At 42.4% G+C, this 18,686-nt stretch overlaps 1 protein-coding gene across 1 annotated transcript; it reads right to left on the bottom strand.

Annotated features, from left to right (window-relative positions):
- Positions 1 to 755: 755 nt before the first annotated feature.
- Positions 756 to 18,116, bottom strand: trmt1 (tRNA methyltransferase 1). The gene is made up of 16 exons (XM_075463958.1): positions 17,950 to 18,116; positions 16,288 to 16,648; positions 15,841 to 16,030; positions 14,898 to 15,085; positions 14,494 to 14,609; positions 9,438 to 9,550; positions 7,523 to 7,671; positions 7,115 to 7,198; positions 6,436 to 6,505; positions 6,072 to 6,206; positions 5,831 to 5,916; positions 4,439 to 4,547; positions 4,224 to 4,300; positions 2,884 to 3,003; positions 2,259 to 2,367; positions 756 to 1,046 (listed from the first exon to the last, which is right to left on the bottom strand). Exons 2-16 carry the CDS (start codon positions 16,635 to 16,637, stop codon positions 972 to 974), a joined length of 1,971 nt encoding a protein of 656 aa, XP_075320073.1. The 5' UTR covers positions 16,638 to 16,648; positions 17,950 to 18,116; the 3' UTR covers positions 756 to 971.
- Between the last annotated feature and the right edge of the window lie 570 nt (positions 18,117 to 18,686).

The raw sequence follows: 18,686 nt of genomic DNA, 5'->3' as shown, positions 1-18,686 counted from the left end.
TTTCCGTGCTGTCACGAACCCTCTGCATCATCACAGGGAAGCTGCTTTTCCTTTCCCATAATTGACTTCAGAGTTAATGTGCTGTTGTTGGAGATCGTTTCAAACACAGTGACGTGCGACTCTCCAGCAGACTCTTCTGAAAATGACGAATGCAGCATTGTTATTTTTTTTTTTCTTTAGGGGTGCAGATTTCTTTTTAAATCACAACAGTTCCAAAGCTATAAATTGAGCCGCTTAACTCACAAATAGTCAATCAAAGCTTCTTCTCGTCTTAAAACCTGGAAGTTGTTTAAAACCTGTAAAACCTTAAAACCTGTTTATTTAAGAAATGTAACATTCGCTATGACAGGAGATGCTACATTGCATTTTGCTGTCCTGCTGTAAATATACGGTGTCACAACATCCGATTCTCACCACATGATTATTGTGGCCTAAAGCTTTCACAATAAGAGCATTATCTCAATAACAACTGAAAACTTGAAGAAATATATACAGCCATCAGACTTATTCATCTTTTCAGGTTCGTTTTGTCTAATTTATTTTATTTTTTTTGCCCATCGAATTACATTCAGAATAGGATCCAAAAAAACTGGTTGAAAACTAATCTGCTTTCATTCATTTTATCAGCCGAGATCAAATCACGGGTTCACATGTGTACTAACATGATATAATAATAATATTTCTCTCTTTATGTCATGATTATTGTCAGTATACCAGTTTATGAATAAAACTTTGTTTACAAACAAGTCGAAGCATTTAAAGTCACATGACTTTATTTGTATGTAACGCATGTTGCAAAGTCAAAAAAAGGCATAAGACAGAACGTATATATGTACATAAGCAGATATTCGTTGCTCTCTTGCATGACACTAATCTGAATGCATCATTCTAAATTAAACCAGGCTAAACTGGGCCCATTCAAACTGCTGAAATAAAATGACTTAAAACAAAAGAACTCAATAAAGACAGAATCATTCAATTTTCTCTTCCCGTGTCTGCTCCAAGTCATGCGAGTAACTGCATTTGTCTCCATGTGTACATGTTCCCTGAGGAGAGAGAGAGAGAGAGAAAAGACATAGAACATATATATATATATATATATATATATATATATAAAAATAAAAATAAATAACACAATAACAGGCTGGTGCACTCTGGTGCTGCATTACTACGTCAGCTAAATGAGTCGTTAACCAGTAAAAAGTGTCGACCTGCCAACACAGCTGATGGAGACGTCGTCACAGATGGAGGCTTTTTGTGCAGTTACTTTATCTGCCTTCAATTCTGTGACTTTTGTGACCCAAACATAAAAAAAATAAAAATGTTGAACCTCAATCAGCTGAAGTCATGCAACAGAAACCAGGTTTCTACTCACCTACCCTCGTGCTGTGTTTTAGTCTAAAATTTTGCCCGTCTAAAATGCTGATCAATATCACTATCTAAAAACACAATGATAGGTACCTTTTTTTTTTTTTTTTTTTTTTTTGCAACGGTCATAAGCACAGCCTGATGCACACAACCAATGAAACCTGCACTGTGAACACTCAAAAAAAATACTCTTTTGTGTCTGACCATTGCTTCATATGCTCAGGCATCAAGTCCAAATTGGATCGCAACTCCTCTGTCACAGAGGCGAAACAAGCCATGAGCTGTGTCATGCTGGGGCAGCTTGCACACTGAGGTGGGGGTTTAAAACTGCTTTTAGGCCGCAGTTGTCTTCACTACTTAAGTGTACCCTGGCTGTGACATAACTTCAGTATTCAGAGAAAAACATCTTGTTCAATCCTTAAAGTCCCAGCAACTGTTTGGTCCAAAAGCAGCTCATACAGCTGCAGACAAAAAGAGGGGGTACTTCCTCACACTATGAAAATGTTCCTTCCATACCAGAGCACAGGCATATCAGGTGCCTTTGGACTGCAGGAGATGTTTAGACTGCAATCTGCCTCATCTTTGCAGCTAGAGATGTCATCTCCTACTGTTTACCAAGCAAATGCAGCAAAAGGGGCTTTCAGCTTTCAGTCCTGGAGGCAGGCTGCTGCTATTCTTGCAAATATCCAGCAATATAGAAGCATAAAGACTGGAACATACATGTTCACCATTGGATTTCAAATCCATGTAATAAACATCCAGCTTTTTCTACTCTGATGTAAAAAATGGCCTAAGAAAATTAGTCATTTAGATTGTTTAAATGACTATTTATTTCCTTTTTTACCTCGGCCATCGTTTGGTAAGAAGGGAGTCGCTCCGATAAATCTCACCTGTCTGAACCTCTTGCAGGGGAAGGTCTTCAACTGAGAAGAGTCTGTGATCTTTCTCTTGTTCTGGAACTTCTTCCTCTTGTCTTGCAGGTCAGTAGTGATACCACCACTGGAGGATAAAACAACAGTAGCAAGCAGGTACAGGAAATTTAGGGTTATCATAGAAGAACCAGAACACCATCTTTAAACAAGGTTTTCATACATATTTGGCCTGCAACTATTTTTTAACATTGATCTTAGGCTTGTTAAGTCATGGCACCTTTATCCTGTTACTGTCAGTGCTTTTATTTTTTTATTTATTATTTTATCATCACCTGTCAGGCCAAATGATCAATCCTGTGCACTTTGGAAAAGAAAGAAAAAGTCCTATTTGAACACATCCTGAATTTGCTACCTCCATAAATTAAAAAAACAAAACAAAGATCCAGTTCTACAAGTTTTTAATGGATTCTTCCTTCACCTATGCTCCATCTCTCCACCATTTTCCAAAGAAATTTGGCCCGATAGTTGTCACCCCAGTTCACCAACAAGCGAAAAATAGTGTTTCCGATCTGGGACAGCCCTTTAAAACGCTCGTTACTTCCCGTGTATTAGTGCGTCTCTGTGAGTGTTGCGTGTTACTTACCCAGCTTTGGCACGAGCTTTGGGTCCCCAGAAGGCCTGCGGATTCTCCTGGAAGCGGGTCAGATGGCGTTTACGGGACTGAGGGTTGGCATCCTCCCTCACTGTGAAGCAGGCCTCGAGGCTACACACACGCAAACAAAAAACATCTAATGTGCAAGTGACATACTGGAAATGAAAGTAATAATCCACTGACGCCATTTCTAGAAAAACAGGAAGTTTCTAAAATGCAACAAACAACTGAATCTGGAAGTTGTTCATTTGTTTGAACCATTATTTCACAGACACAAGCTCAAAGAGATGATTTTCAGGGTTAGGGTTATCAACGTTTAGAATTTGTTGCAGCAACAGGCCGAACAAAAGTAGTGAAAAATGCAAATAAAGAGAAGTGCTGAGAGAACAGTCGAGTAACGGTGTCGTGGAATATTCCATAAACAACAGATGTTTTGGTAACGTGACCACCAAAGGCCCAGTCTTTCCAAGCAGTGATGGATGTGGGTTCACCAGTTCCAGATAGTTTGGCACTGGTGAAACTGGTGATCATCTCCATGGTCCAAAAATATGTTTCTTTACAAATAAAATCAAAGGACTCAGTGTAGGTCTTTCAACACTTACAGAGGATGATACCGTGAAAAGATTCAGAGAGTCTGGGGAAATCTCAGTCGGTAAAGGCCAAGAACAGAAACCACTGTTGGACCTCGGAGCCCTCAGGCAGCACTGCATGAGAAACCGTCATGCCAAAATGATGAATATAGCCACATCGGCTCTGGGATAACCTGGAAAGCCATTTGCCTGTGACGGGGTCTGCCGCAGCATTCAGAAATGAGCCCCAAAACTGTAATACACGAGGAGGGAGTCATACATCTGCTCTATGCAACCATCCAGGCTGTTATCAGTGGAAAGTGCAAAAGCCAGCGTCTGTCTGAGATTGTATCGGGGTGCATCGGTGTTCATGGCATTGATGCACTCGTGTAAGTTATACATCTCTCCAGAATTCTGCCTCCATCAAGGCAAAGTCTTTAAATACCAGACCTGACCTTGCACAGCTTACAGCATGGCTTCACAGAGATCCAAAATGATTTGTACAATCTAAGTACAATGAAGTAGGCCTGGAGAGACACTGAAAATCATTTCCTGTGCACCAGTGTCTGTTGAATAACGGTTCAAACTACCACTGACTAAATTACACATTCAAGTTTTTAGTGCATTTTTTCTTCTCTGGACTCGGTCTGTAGGTTTTCAGATTTAACAAACCTAAAAAGTCAATCAGTCTTCTCAAGTATCAACAAACTGATCATGTGGCCCGCTGACTGGTCCCTGATAAACTGGCAGGACTCATCTTACCTGGGCTCAGTGGAGAGGATCTTAAATGCAGGACTTGTCTCGGACAATTTCTCCCTTTTCACAGGGTTGGCTTTCTCCTACAGAAGATCAAAAGTACACATCATTAGCTATCAGGTACATTAAAAATGAAGAATTATTAGTAGATTAAAAAAGCAGTTTGATTGAATTTTGGTTAGTTATCCCTCAGACAACAACAGCAGGGGGGGGAAATGTACCCAGCACCGCATGATGTCCCAGATGACTGCAGGAGACGCATCTGTCTTGACTGCGTTTTTGCAGGCGTGAGAGAGGGAAACCCTGTGGCCAGCGTGAAGGAGAGCAGACCTGCGGGACAGAATTCATTCAGTTTGAGGCCAACATAAGACTGGAACACTGAGCTCTGGTGTGAATGCAGACAGGTGTAGGTACAACAGTCAATCAGTTTGACGGGAATAAGGCGATTCATGCTCTCAATACATGCTGACACAAATTATCTGAGTCACGAGCGGTCGGGTTAACCTAGCTCAATAGTATAAAGCTTCATTATTCAATTGTTGCCATTCTTTCGCAATGACAAAACAATTTAAAACCAATAAAGTAGGGACCTTTTTTGTTTGTTTGAGATAAAACGAAGCAAAAGGCTAAAAGTTGCCCCACAGCCTCACTGTTTATACTGATTATTGCAGCATTAAAGGTAGGGTAGGAGATCCTGGATTTTGAGTCCAGCGAAGCTGCATTTTGAAAATACACAGGTAAAAAGTCCCAACCCTTTTCTTCACTTTTCCCCCGAAGCCACGCCTCTAGAGTACATGAACGCGCACGAGCGCTGTTCTGACAGCAAGCATCGATCATTGCCTTATTTAGTATTTAGTATATGCTAACTATACGTTTAATAATGCTAGGTGCTGGCCAAGCTGGCTCTAGTTTAGCTTCCTGCCAAGCTTCTGGACGCGTAATTCGTTCACGGAGCAGGGTACGCGCACAGGGGGAAGGAGGGGGAGGGAGGAGCAGATTGCAGTTTGATAGACGGCATCAGAATCCAATCATTGTTAACGGTCCGTTCAGTATGATTGGATCCTGTTTTTCCTGGATTGTACGTTCTAGAGGCCACTAAAACTTTTAATTTTTGTGTCAAAACTTTTAATTAATTGGTTGCAATGGGGGTGTGAAGAGTATTTCAAGCAATATGTAAAAAAATGCTCCAGAAAAAGAACCCCTACCCCACCTTTAAAGTGACATCAAAATAACAGTTTTAAGTTTTCTCTGAGAAAATACTAACCTAATCCTTTCAAAGCAACTTAGATGTAACCGAATACTTTTGTATCATTTGATGTGTGCAGGTCTGCAGTGTTCGCCTAGCAACAGTTACTCACTCTCAGCTCTGCTCAGACATGCTCGACTCTTTGGCTTAACTATGTTACAAAAAACAGCTGAAGTTGTGTTGCGAATGTATCCGTTTCTGAGAATTGAAGTGCCACATTTACAAAGTGTACATTGTGTCTCTCTCTAAAGAGACCAGCCCAAGTGTGAGGCCATAGGATAGAGGAGAAGGAGGACATCAAGTCTTGTCCTTACTGTCTGACACCTCTTTAAAGAGCAGATGTGCTGATGTGTTTGAGTGTGTATACCTAAACTGGAGCAGCGGTGGAGTATTAGTGTGTATTGTGCTGCTTAGATTGTCCACAGCGTAGTAAAGAGGCACATCTTCCAATTCCTGAAACAAACACAGATTCAAGAGGACAGCTGATGATCTGTGCAGCTGGTGCAATTTAAAGCCACCTGAGGAAACTAACCACTGCCACAAGACAATGCCAAAAGATATCTATTGCTATACTAAGAGCATAAAGAGTATAAAAGGTAAGTGAATACCTCGGTCACCATGCTGAGCATGCCCTCGATACGTTTGGACGTCCCAAATCTGGAAGGGTTCCCCGACACGGCAGACAAAACCCTCTGGACAAACTCCAAGTCATGTATGGGCTCCGCCCAGATAGGACCCCCCAGCTACAAAAAGAGCAGACAGGTGTCAGCTGCTGCATCAAAGAATACTTATTTGCACAGCAGTAACCACAAAGTAGCAGAGTAGTCTTTAGAGAACATCAGGCGACAACAACCTGAGAAACCCTGCTGCCCACAATGAAGCCAGACACTAAGATAATTCTACAATGACCGAAACACGTAATGTGATATACTGCGGCGGTGTGTTGCACGTGTGTTCCTGTCTGTGTGCCACCTGATGTCTCTGTCCACAGTGCTCACACACTGGTCCAACTGGGGGTCCTGTGGCGGCTGAATACTTCGTGCTGAAATCACAGAAAATTCCACTTTACTGCACACATATGGTGATCCTGCAGCGCGTAAGGCAAGGAGAAATAATGAGGGGAAAAAGAGAAGCTTGAGCTGTGACAGCACTACTTAGACTATCTTTCACATTTAACAATTAGGCACTCTCAAAATTAAAGCCGTCTTTCATTTAACCAAACAGATGAACCTCTGCAGACCATCTGAGTCGGTAATTTAGACAAATAGCCCTTCAAGTGGAAACCTCCCCATTTCTCTCCTATTACAGATCCTGACAATTTGCTGTAACGTCTTAGTTTCTGTTGAGACTGCAGCCGAATCACATTTGATTCTCAAATCTTATCGTTAGGACAGATGGCCTGCACTATTATTTGCAATCCTGTGTCGTTTTTATTAATTTTTTTTATTACAGGCAAAACTCTTTCTAATTAATGTTGACACAGTTTGGACAACAGTTTAAAGGCTGGCAGTCTGAACAGTCTGAGTGCCGCCATATCAAATCGTAGATCACAGAGATTGAATGCGTTTGCTTTAAGAACTCTCCCTCAGCAGAGTTTTATTTGATCATCACATGCAAAACATTAAGTCCAAGTTGCACGGCGTGTTCTTACTGCTTTCCATTGCTGGTCCTCCTGCCCATTCTCTGGAAGTGGAAAGACCCACAGCCGACACAGTTGTAGATCAGCGCCTGTTTACTGCAACGCACAACAGTGAGGAAAGATTGACCTTGTGTGTTGTTTCATGAGCTTCTGTTTGTCAGATGCAACCTTTTCTAAGAGCATGTATACGTGCAGAGCGTAACAGTTCATGTGCATACTTGCATCCATCTACATTGCATGTCAATTCAGGCACCTTAAGCTTGTTTTAAAGCTGAAGGTTTTTTATTACACTATACTTTGCTGCCACTATAATTTCCAGACTTTCTTGCTGCAGTGACACAGTTTTAGGATCATTTCTCTTTCATCATACAGTATATCAGGCTTTGTTAGGAGACAGTCTGTCAATGTGTGTGAGAGCACCTGGCAGAATCTTTGACTGTGGCCTGTCCGGTGAACACGCGTACAAAGACCCGAATGTAAAAGTCAACACTGACTGACAGCAGGGGCTGGATGTATCGCTGGTACACTCCGGCCCGCTGGTCCAGGCTGTGCAGGATGATGCGAAGAGCCTGCAGAAATTTAAGATAAAAAAAAAAAAAAAAGATGGAGAGGGAATGACTCATTAATTCATACTGATATACAAAATCTTTTAAAGACCTCAGATCTCAGATCAGACTGTTGTGACTGGTGTTACTGAGCGGACACTCTTAGCCAGAACTACACAAAGAAATGCATTTAACCTAGTAACGTGGTACGTGTTGTGCTACTGGCTGCAAAAATACTTAAGCCAGAGCGGCATGAACACGTCGACACTGTAAAAATCCCCCCCGTTCCTTTTTGGGGGCCTAGCAGCGAAGCTGCGAAGGCACCCATTGTGTTAGTAGCTTTTCTTATTATTATTATCGATCTACTTTCTTCTGCAATTGAAGTCTATGGCAGCCCCATGAACGCTATGGTAAAAAGTTGTGAAATTTCGCACACGTAATCAGCCAAGTGCCAAAGCCAAAGTCAAGAATTTTCATGACCCAAGAGCTTACTCTCTAGCGCCACCAACACGCCAAAGTTCAAAGTGCATTCAGCCTAATAACTTTGGACTACTTGGTCCAAATTTCACAAATGAGGCATCGTTGGAATCCTTGGATCATGCCGAGTCCAACGCACCCTATGACGTCAATTTGCGTATACTTAGATTTTCCGCCATTTTGAATTTGATCAAAAAGCTTAAAAAAGCATTTCAGGTCACAGAGATTGTCCAATTTTCACGAAACTTGGCACATAGACTCTTAAGACCAAGCCGCACAAAAGTTATCGTGTGGAATTTTTAATTAGGCTTCCATTTTTTCATAAAAGCCAATCAAACTCGAGGTTGACGCCCCCAAACCGGAAGTGAGGTCATATCTTGGCAACCATTTGATATTATGATGTCAAACTTCTAACACAGACTCAAGACCACTGAGGTAAGAGGCCCAAGAAGTTTGATGACGTTTGGCCAATAGGTGGCGCTATAAGCAGCTAAAATGCATTTTTGCTCATATCTTTGGAGCCCTTGGTCCAAATGTCACAAATGAGGTATCATTTTAATCCCTCGATATAGTCGAGGTCAACGCACCTCATGACGTCATCAGCGCCATCTTGGATTTACCGCCATTTTGAATTTAATCGAAAACCTTAAAAAAGCATTTCAGGCCACGCAGATTGCCTAATCATCACAGGACTTGGTACATAGAATCTTCAGACCAAGCCGCACATAAATTATTACGTGGATTTTTTTATTACACTTCCGTTTACCCGCGGCAGCCAATCAAACTCTACGCCGACACGCAAACGGGACATTTGGCCATATCTCTGCAATGCATTGATGTATCGAGGCCAAACTTGGTGCATGGACTCACGAAGCCTTCCTGAGCAGCCCAAGCCTTCCCTATTGTGCCATTCTGCTAGGCCCCCATATCGCTGCTTGCAGCTATATTTTGTAGTATTTCTTGCTGTACATGGCAGCTTGTTAACAATAGCTGCAGAAGTACCGAACAACACTCGCTGTAAAGCAGCACGATCAGCGGTTCCGAATCAACAAAGGCTAACATTTTAAAGATTGGAAATAAAAACAATTTAAAAAGCCAAGAGCAGCTCAATGTTCTTAGTTTGGACCCAAACGTAGACGCCACGCAGAATCTATGACGACCTCCACAAAGTTGCTGTTACTGACTCAAGTCTGTTGTATGAAGTCGTGAACAAAGGATTAAGACATTGTGAGCGTGAAGAAGCTGGCATGTCTCTACATGTGGTGCATGAGCATGTTCACAGTTCCGTGTGCGTGTGCACCCTGCACCCTCACCATCTCGTGGCAGTATTTGGCTTTGATGGAGACCGAACCATATTTGCTGTAGCAAGTCTCTCCGCTGTTTCCTGCCATCACGGCCATGTCTGTACATGTTAAACACAACAGACCTGCGAGAGACAGAAAGAGCCCGACAGTCAGCGGAGACAACAAGGGAGAAGAACAGAAACAATTCAAATTTAAGGCAAAATAAACAAAACGGTACAAAGCTACACAGGAATAATATCTGATCTAATTCAGACTGTCAAGCTTTTTTTGTCAGTTCTTTTAAATCAAACTGAATGAATACAGTTGGCTGAAAGCAGATTTCTTTTCTCATTGACAATAAATCATCTTTCAGGGACAGTATTGAAGTGGTATGAGGCAACTTTCCCACCACTTTCATGTTATAGAACTTGTCGGTGCTCTGTTGCTAAACCTGGGTCACCTTGTGAATATGGACTTTGGTTTTTTTCTTACTTGTAAGGAAGTAATTTTCATTGGATTTTATTTGTGCTTTCTCATTTTGCCTTCATGTGCTTTTAATCCGTCTCTCCTTTTGTGTTTTCGTTTTCTATGGTGTGTTATGGTGTGTGCAACATTTGATGAACTGGGGTTGTTTTTAAAGTGCTTTACAAATAAATTTGATTAGATGTTGATTTTACATGCGAGGATAAACACCACTTTGGAGGCAAAAGAGAAGCACATTCACAGAAAAGGACTGACTGCCGCTTTGTGCAAATACCTACAAAAGATTATTAAGTTAGTTTAAAATGGAGACGTGGGGGGAAAAACAAGCTTTGTTTTTACAAAATTCAAGAAACCGTGCTACGCGGAGAGCTGCAGATGCAGCTCCTTTGTGCTGTAAATGGAATCTTAATGGAGCAAGAATTTCAGGATTTACAAAGCCCAAACATTTTAACATGTTACCTCAGTAAAGTATCCAGTATTATAGTCACATAATATTACCTGGAAGTCACGTCCAGATGGCGAGTCCAGTTGTCTCTAGATGAAAACTGCTCAGTTTTACTTCAATAAGAGCAACAGTCATGTGTTTCATGTACATTATAAAAACCCTCCCCCATCATGCTTGACAGTTAATATGAGGCATTTTTGGTTGCATTATGACCAAAATATCTACACTTTGTTCTGGTTTGTCCAAAGGACGTGTTTTCACAAGTCTTGTGGTTTGTTCAGATGCATCTTTGCAAACCTAAGCTGTGCAGCCATGTTGTTTTTAAGAGAGGAGGCTTTCTCCTAGCAACCCTTTCTAGACCAGCCATACTTATTTAAAGGGATATGCCACCCCCAGGCCAAATTAAGTGTATCCCCGCATTCCCGAGACATAAATAAGTGTGTGGGAGCGTTTTCCTGGCGACCCAGGCATTGTCCGAATCTCACAGCACTGACCACTGCTTGGTTGCGCGTAATACCTCCATGCTAGCGTCGCCAGCGTCGCCAATTGAAATATTTCGCCCAACGTGAATTAATTTACTTGATTTACCTTTTAATTACTGTGTGAGTGGTGTACTTTCACATCGAGTGCAAATGACTGTGTAAATCTACACGGAAGGCTTGGTTTGCTCATGTCGGTTTGGGAACTAGTTTCCGGTGCGGAAAACACAGCAGAAGCACACTCCCCACTACATCATTGGGAATCCCCACCCCCTGGCTGCTTCACGCTGGTTTGTTTGAGGAAGTCTGGGGTGGGGATTCCCAATGACGTAGCGGGGAGTGTGCTTCTGCTGTGTTTTCCGCACCGGAAACTAGTTCCCAAACCGACATGAGCAAACCAAGCCTTCCGTGTTGATTTACACATCATTTGCACTCGATGTGAAAGTACACCACTCACACAGTAATTAGAAGGTAAATCAAGTAAATTAATTCACGTTGGGCGAAATATTTCAATTGGCGACGCTGGCGACGCTAGCATGGAGGTATTACGCGCAACCAAGCAGTGGTCAGTGCTGTGAGATTCGGACAATGCCTGGGTCGCCAGGAAAACGCTCCCACACACTTATTTATGTCTCGGGAATGCGGGGATACACTTAATTTGGCCTGGGGGTGGCATATCCCTTTAAGTCTTTTTCTAATTGAGCCGTCAAGAACTTTAACATATTACATGCTAACTGAGGGCTGTTGAGCCTGAGATGCAATTTAGCAGTTTCTCTGAGCACTGCATAGTTAGAGCTTGGGTTACACTTGCTGGGATGTCCACTCCTGGGAAGATCGCTAGTTATCTTCAGTGTTTTCCACTTGTGAATAATCTTTCTCACTGTAGAATGATGGACCCATAATACTTACTTACATAATATACATAATATTTACCTAATTTGAAGACCTGGGGCCTGTTGCACAAAAGTAGGATTTAGACATCCAGGATGAGTTACTTAGCCAGGTTCAAGGAATCCAAAACATGGGCGCCCGGGCTTAGTTGGTTGCACAAAGGCCAATCCAGGATGAGCAGACACGGATTCATTAAGCCAGGTGAAAGCGATCCTGGATAAGTGCTGCACACGGCTTGCTTAAATAGACCCCACGATCGATCATAGATTCACTGATTCACCATGGCAACAAGGGCGGCGTATTTCTCCCCAGCGGAGCCATAATTACTAATGGAAGCATATGAAGAGGTGACGGAGAAAATAAAACAAAAAGGAAATACTGCCACAGTTAAAACAAAGGGAGCAAGCGTGGCAAACCATTGCTGACCGCCTGAATGCGTAAGTAGTGCACAAATACACACTCACCACTCCACTAAAATTATCACAATTAGGCAGTGTTCGAACTACGGGGGACTCGGGGGATCCGAGACCCCCTGAAACTGACACGAGACTCCCCCGAAAACATGATTTGGGAAATGTTGAGGGGTCTCTAAAATATTGGCAAAATGTGATTTCCCCTAATGAGTTATGATTGCAGACGCGATGCGTGTGGAGCCTGTGTGCGTAATTGGCATAAAGCTGTGCTGTTCGCCGCGTATGATTCTGTATAGCTTCTCATGTGTTTTCGAGATCCGCGCTCTGAGTCAAGCGCAAGCAAGCAACCAAAATGGACATGGCAGCAACTTTTTATTAAGACTGTGCCTGCCCACACAATGCCTGTACTGTTTTAGCAGTGAAAAAAAAAACGCAATTAAAGGACTTGCAAGCATCTTCATCTCCTTCCCTGGGCATAGAAGACTCTGTGACATCAAGGAGGAGTTCTATAGGATTGCAGGTAAGAATTTTTTTTTTTTTTAAATTACAGGTACAATTAAAATTTTAACATTCAGAGTAAGAAACTCATTGCATCGTATTACAGGTTTCCCCAATGTCATTGGTGCAGTGGACTGCACACACATCAAAATAAGATCCCCCTCAGGTGGCCATGAGGGGGATTTTGTGAAGAGGAAAAACTTCCACAGCATCAATGTACAGGTGAACATGACTTTTAATAAAGTTAATTAATGAACACTGTACATTGCCTGTGATGTGCATTAATTGGTTTAGCATCTTATCATTTCAGATGGTCTGCAATGCTGACTATTTGATCAATAATGTTGTGGCAAAGTGGCCCGGCTCAGTGCACGACTCCCGAGTGCTTCGGAACTCAGAGATCTATCGGCGCCCATCACAAGGTGAGCCACAGAACCTCACATCATGGCTGTGTTAAGAATGTCACTACTTATGAGGTTGTGATGGTAACATTTTGTATTCACAGGTGAATTCCTGGGTGTATTGCTGGGTGACAGAGGGTACGCCTGCCAGCCTTTTCTGCTCACTCCATTTGCAGACCCTCTGGAGGCACAACTGGCATACAACCATGCCCATGCCAGAACAAGGGCCCGGATAGAAATGACATTTGGCCTACTGAAGGCACGCTCTCAGTGTCTGACCCACCTGAGAGTCAGCCCAGACAGGGCATGTGATATCATTGTGGCCTGTGCTGTCCTCCACAATGTGGCCTGCCTGAGAAAGGAGAGGGCCCCCAGAGTGCCAGCTCTCATAGACTGGGACAATCCTGCCATCTTCCTGGATGACGACTGTGGTCGGCTGGTCAGAGACCAATATGTGTTAAATTATTTTAATTAATATGCATGTTGCTTTAAGTTGGGCCTGCAATGGCAGAGGAATTTTTGTTAGGTTTTTGTGCTGTATAGGCAAGGCAATTTTATTTGTATAGCCCATTTTACAAACAGTTTGTCTCAAACTGCATGCTTTGATTCTGTGCTTTTTGTCTTGTAGAGCACTGTGTGACTTCAGTTTTGAAAGGAGCTGATGGTTTACTTGCTTTGATTCATCCTTGTTCAATAAAGGAACATCATGGTACACTCTAATGTGTATTTATATTTATATGGTGATGTAATTTATGTGTAGTCTGTGGGAAACTAAATTATCTAGTGGTTCATCTAAAATCATCAGTTATCTAAAATGATTTCAATTAATGATCACAAATGTTTCAATAATGATAGTGGGTATAGTTAAATGTTTTAACAATATATTCTAGGCAGTGGAATAAATATTGGTTTCCATTTGTGGCGACCGCTGACTGAGATAAGGAATGAGATTAAATAGATCCTGGAACTTAGCCTGGTCTGGAGCAGGCTAGCTTCACTAAATCTCCATGGTAACTTACGTCTGAACATACCCCACTTCCCTTATCCTACTTTTGTGCAACCGGATCACGGATAAGTTGATCCAGGATAGCCAACATATCCCCGCTTAATCCCTTATCCTACTTTTGTGCAACGGGCCCCTGGTAAGGACCAAGGACAAGTTTTCATTCTGTAGTGACACTTTATAACTTAGAAACTTTCTTCTTCAGATGATTTTCTCTGCCTGACATTCTGCCTGTAAATAATTGAATTTAGCAACTGATTTTTACAGACAACAGCCAGCAATTGAGTGATAAACCTAAAACTGATAAGTCCAAACTTTCCTTAAAAACAAACAAAGAAAAATAACGCATACTTAACATCACATTTTCTAACGTTTCGTTTTTTTTTTTTGTAATCCTCGGTTAAATCGAGCAACCTGTTGTGGGCTGAGGACACAGGAAACATGAACCAAGTCTTGACACCTGGACTACCCACCTCCTTCACTCACAGACTGCACGGCAGCATCCAGGAAAGAGGAAGGGCTGCCATAAGGATCCAGGTCAATGACATCGTATGGCTGCTTCTTCCCTCGCATCTCATACATTAGCATACTGGACACCAACAAAAAAAAAGAGGAAAAAACAGACAGCTTTTGGCAAATTCATATGTACAATTGATGAAAAAAAATATGGGACTCCACAATTAATCAGAGCTAAATTAAGAGAAAAAAGGGGGAGAGATGTTCAGAGAAGCATGAGGAGTGACTGAAGAGGACAAGAAAAGGTCATAAAAGAAGAAAAGAAAATGGACAAGAATGAAAGAGACCATATAAGGAGCAGAGGAATGAACAGAGGAGGAAGTCAAAGGTGAAGGCTGGAGAACATACTTAGTACTCATACCTGGCGTCCCTGCAGCTGGCCTGGAGCAGGTGGCTGACTTTATTGTACTGGGCATTCCTTGCGATCAGGGCTGCTGCCTTGTATGAGAAGTCATTAGCGGTGACGCTCTTCAGGCCGGGGACCTCAAGTGCAAAACGCACCGAGCGCAAACCAGATGCTGCCAGGCCCTCCAGAACACGAAGACCAAGCTGAAACAGGGAAAATCTACATCAGTACAAAGGAAACCAGCCATTGAGACAGTATTCACCCACGTGGCAAGCTAAGCTAACCGTGAGCTATAACGATTTTTCAACAGCTTTTTCATTAACACCAACTAAACACTAACATAACACACTGATGTTTGCATCAGATCAAACAACTTCAAAGCTGCAAAACATTTGGCAAGTGGAGTCACTGTCGTAAAAGACATAGCAGAAAATGTTTTTTTAGAAAGTTATATCTCTCGTCTTTAGTGGACATAAATGACACTGAAATATTTCGAAAATTTGTGTAAATTGTCTTTTTACTTCTCTTTACCACTTGGGGCCACCAAACTGAAATTACCTGGAACATGACAAACATAGTTCGCGATGGAAGCTCTGATCCGAAATACTTTACGCTTTACGGATCCAGGGCGTGTACTTTTAAAGGATCCACACTTACAAAGGGCTTTTTAACCTTGTAAAAGTGCTTTAAAGTGCGTTTTCCACTCCTTCGTACACACACTCATAAAGCCCTTCCTAATATAAATACATGTACACACACAGCCCTAGCCTCTGAATGGCCACACATTTAGCCATCTTTGCTAATACAGAACCAAATAAACGTAAAAGAAAGTTCCATTTAAACCGTTTAAGCTGCAAACAGATGCTTCGTTTTTATTCAGCAAATCTTTCAGTGGGAATTCTTCCACAGTTGCAGCAGTAGAATCTGCTGCTTCACTCTAAAAATCTATTTTACATACCTCACACTTCTCCCCCACTTTTGCAGTAACTTTGGGCTCCTCTGCACCATTTTTCTCCTCATTCTGTACGTCAGCCTCATTCGTCTCCTCTGACAGAGAGACAACAACCCTCTCTGTTTCTCCGGGCACCACCACCTTCACCCCACGCCGAGCCATCAGATCTCTCGAAAACTCTGTGATAACAGCGCATCTGGAAACAGGGAAGCAAGAATTTTTACTGTACACATATGGTGGGAAAAAATGGCAACGGGCAACATAAGAGCTACATAACATGACATTCATGGCATTTTCATCCTCCGGTCACTAGTTCACAATTCTTTCTACACATCTTTGACAGGTTTCTTTTTTTTTCTTTTCTTTTTTTTTGTGATTTCTGGCAAAAATGGCTGAAGTACATGCTTTAAGTGGTACTACAAAAGTTTCGAAATTAGGTTCAAGCTCACTTACGTTAAATCTCTGTTAAACTCCTGGACTGGGTTGTAAAACACCTCGTTGGCACTAGGAAACAAGATGGCGGCCTTTCCCTCATTAACAACCGTCTCTCCAGGCAACAGATCCACGGGTGGCGTTTTCTCCTGGCCGCCTGCTGCATCAGTACTCATGCTTGCTGTCGGAGATTGATCTGTTGTCGGTGGAGGGTTGATGGAAGAAACCTCAGGATCCATAGATCTCAGTCTCCTGCGAGCAGCAGCGCCACTAACACACCACCAAAAGCTCTGTCTGGCTGAACGGTTGCAAGAAAGAGGCCGGTGGCAGTGGATGACGAGGAAGGACAGCCGAGCGGTCCGCACCAGCATAAAGCTTCGGACTGCAAAGGCACACATTTCCACAACGTAGAACAAATAGAAAACATATGTGCAAATTTGGGGGTTTCGTGATAAAAAATGTGACACGCTCAGGACCAAAATAACTGACAAAGAAGCCTGTCACTTATCTTTGGTGGGATAACCCTCTTATTAGCCAGTACAAGAGTATTACTCTTTGGGTCCACATTTAAACATAAACATTATAAAGACATCACAAGGGAAATAAACTATAACGTAAAAAGCCATTGACCTGTATTTCAACTAATTTCTAATTAGGTTAACTGGCAACAGGGAAGTAAAACGATTGGATATAAAAAGAGCACCGTAGCTCTTTTCACTTCTAAAGCTATTCCAGAATAATATTCTAATATTCACACGTGGAGATTAAAGCTCTATCATGCAAAGAAGAAGCCACAAGAAGCCATTTACTTCTGCCACTGGTTGTGTTTTAAAGAGAGCTGGATTCAGATTGGACAAAGTTCTGCTTTTATTAATGTTCTACAACTAACCAGCAAGCACAAGTGCAGAAGTGGAATGCAGCCCTAATTCATGCATCTAAGCTTAATGCCATATATTGAAGTATTTGTTTATATATATCATACACCATATCATCAATGCGAAATCAAACGATGGCATGGCATCTATCAGCCTTATTCATTCTAACAGCAGAGATGAATGAGTCAGGGCTATGGTGGGGTGGATTGTCCATGACGGAGAGCAGTTTGTTAAGTGACTTCCTGTCCCTCACTGACTGCAGCATCTTCACATTATTTTTGTAGCTTATTTTCCACACAACACCCCGTCGAGCTACAAAGTCATCAGAGCTGCTGTTTCAGTCGGCGGAGTAAGATCTCAGGGTGAGGTCACACATTTACTCTGCGATTACACTAAACGGAGGAAATCAGCATGCTCGCAAAGCTGGATACATTGACGGGTGTGGGATTATTGCTTACTCACTTCACAAAAAAGTACTATCATAGCTGCTGCCAAGTGTTCACTATCCTTTCATTCATCAACTGACTTTTAGAGATTAACTTCTACGTGCCCCCTGGAAAATGTATCTACCCTTAACCTTCTGTGCCTTTTATTTGGTGTTTTTCAATACAACATATGTGACTACACAACAGGCATTTTAAACGTGGCAAAACACATGGTTACTTTAAGTTAATCTGCTGGACGAAAGCATTGTTCAGCTAATAAGTACGATAGTGCTCAAGTTAGCTGCTGCATGCAACTTCCCATAAAAACTATTCGCATATTTGTTAGCTATGCTAAACAGGTAGAGGAGGATATTTTTTTTTACCTGTGATACCTACACTACGTGGACACTGCTGTTCAAGTGAGTACGGCGTTTTCTTGTAAGCGACGCAGATGGTCTTGAGCTGTTTGTTTATTTGCTGCTACATTCATCCGCAGTTTGCTCACGTTAGCGCATGGAAGCGGCCATGTTTGGAGCGACTCAACGGAAGCCCACGCGGTCAGAAAGGAGAGTTAAAAGCTGCCGGCTCCGCTTGCCTGAGACTTGGGAAGACCGGTGGGACGTTAGAGAAAAACGATGTGGGGAGAGAGTGGAAAGGCCGACCAGTCAGTCGCAATCTGCTCTAAATACACCAGGCTGCTTTAATGAATAATAAATTAATGTGATTGTGTTTTAAATTAGGGAAACAATCTAACGAAAATGCTAAACCACAATTTCCCATCTTTATGACGTGCAGATATGAACATTTCCAAGAGGAAATTAACCATGTCGGTGTTGGTCATTACAGCTCCCCATGAGCTGTCACCTTACCATGGTGGGGGTGTTTGCGTGCCCCAATGAGTCTGGGAGCTATGTTGTCTGGGGCTTTAAGCCCCTGGTAGGGTCACCCATGGCAAACAGATCCTAGATGAGGGACCAGACAAAGAACAGCTCATAAAAACCCCTATGATGATAAAGAAGATTGGACACCGTGTTCCTTCACCTGGACACCGCCTGGTGGCCGGGTCTGTGCCCGTGGGGCTCAGTCGGGCACAGCCCGAAGAAACGACACGGGTCCCCCT

This window comes from Odontesthes bonariensis, chromosome 4 (genome assembly GCF_027942865.1).
Source record: "Odontesthes bonariensis isolate fOdoBon6 chromosome 4, fOdoBon6.hap1, whole genome shotgun sequence".
Classification (NCBI taxonomy): domain Eukaryota; kingdom Metazoa; phylum Chordata; class Actinopteri; order Atheriniformes; family Atherinopsidae; genus Odontesthes; species Odontesthes bonariensis.
This window is presented reverse-complemented; position numbering and strand designations above follow the sequence as displayed.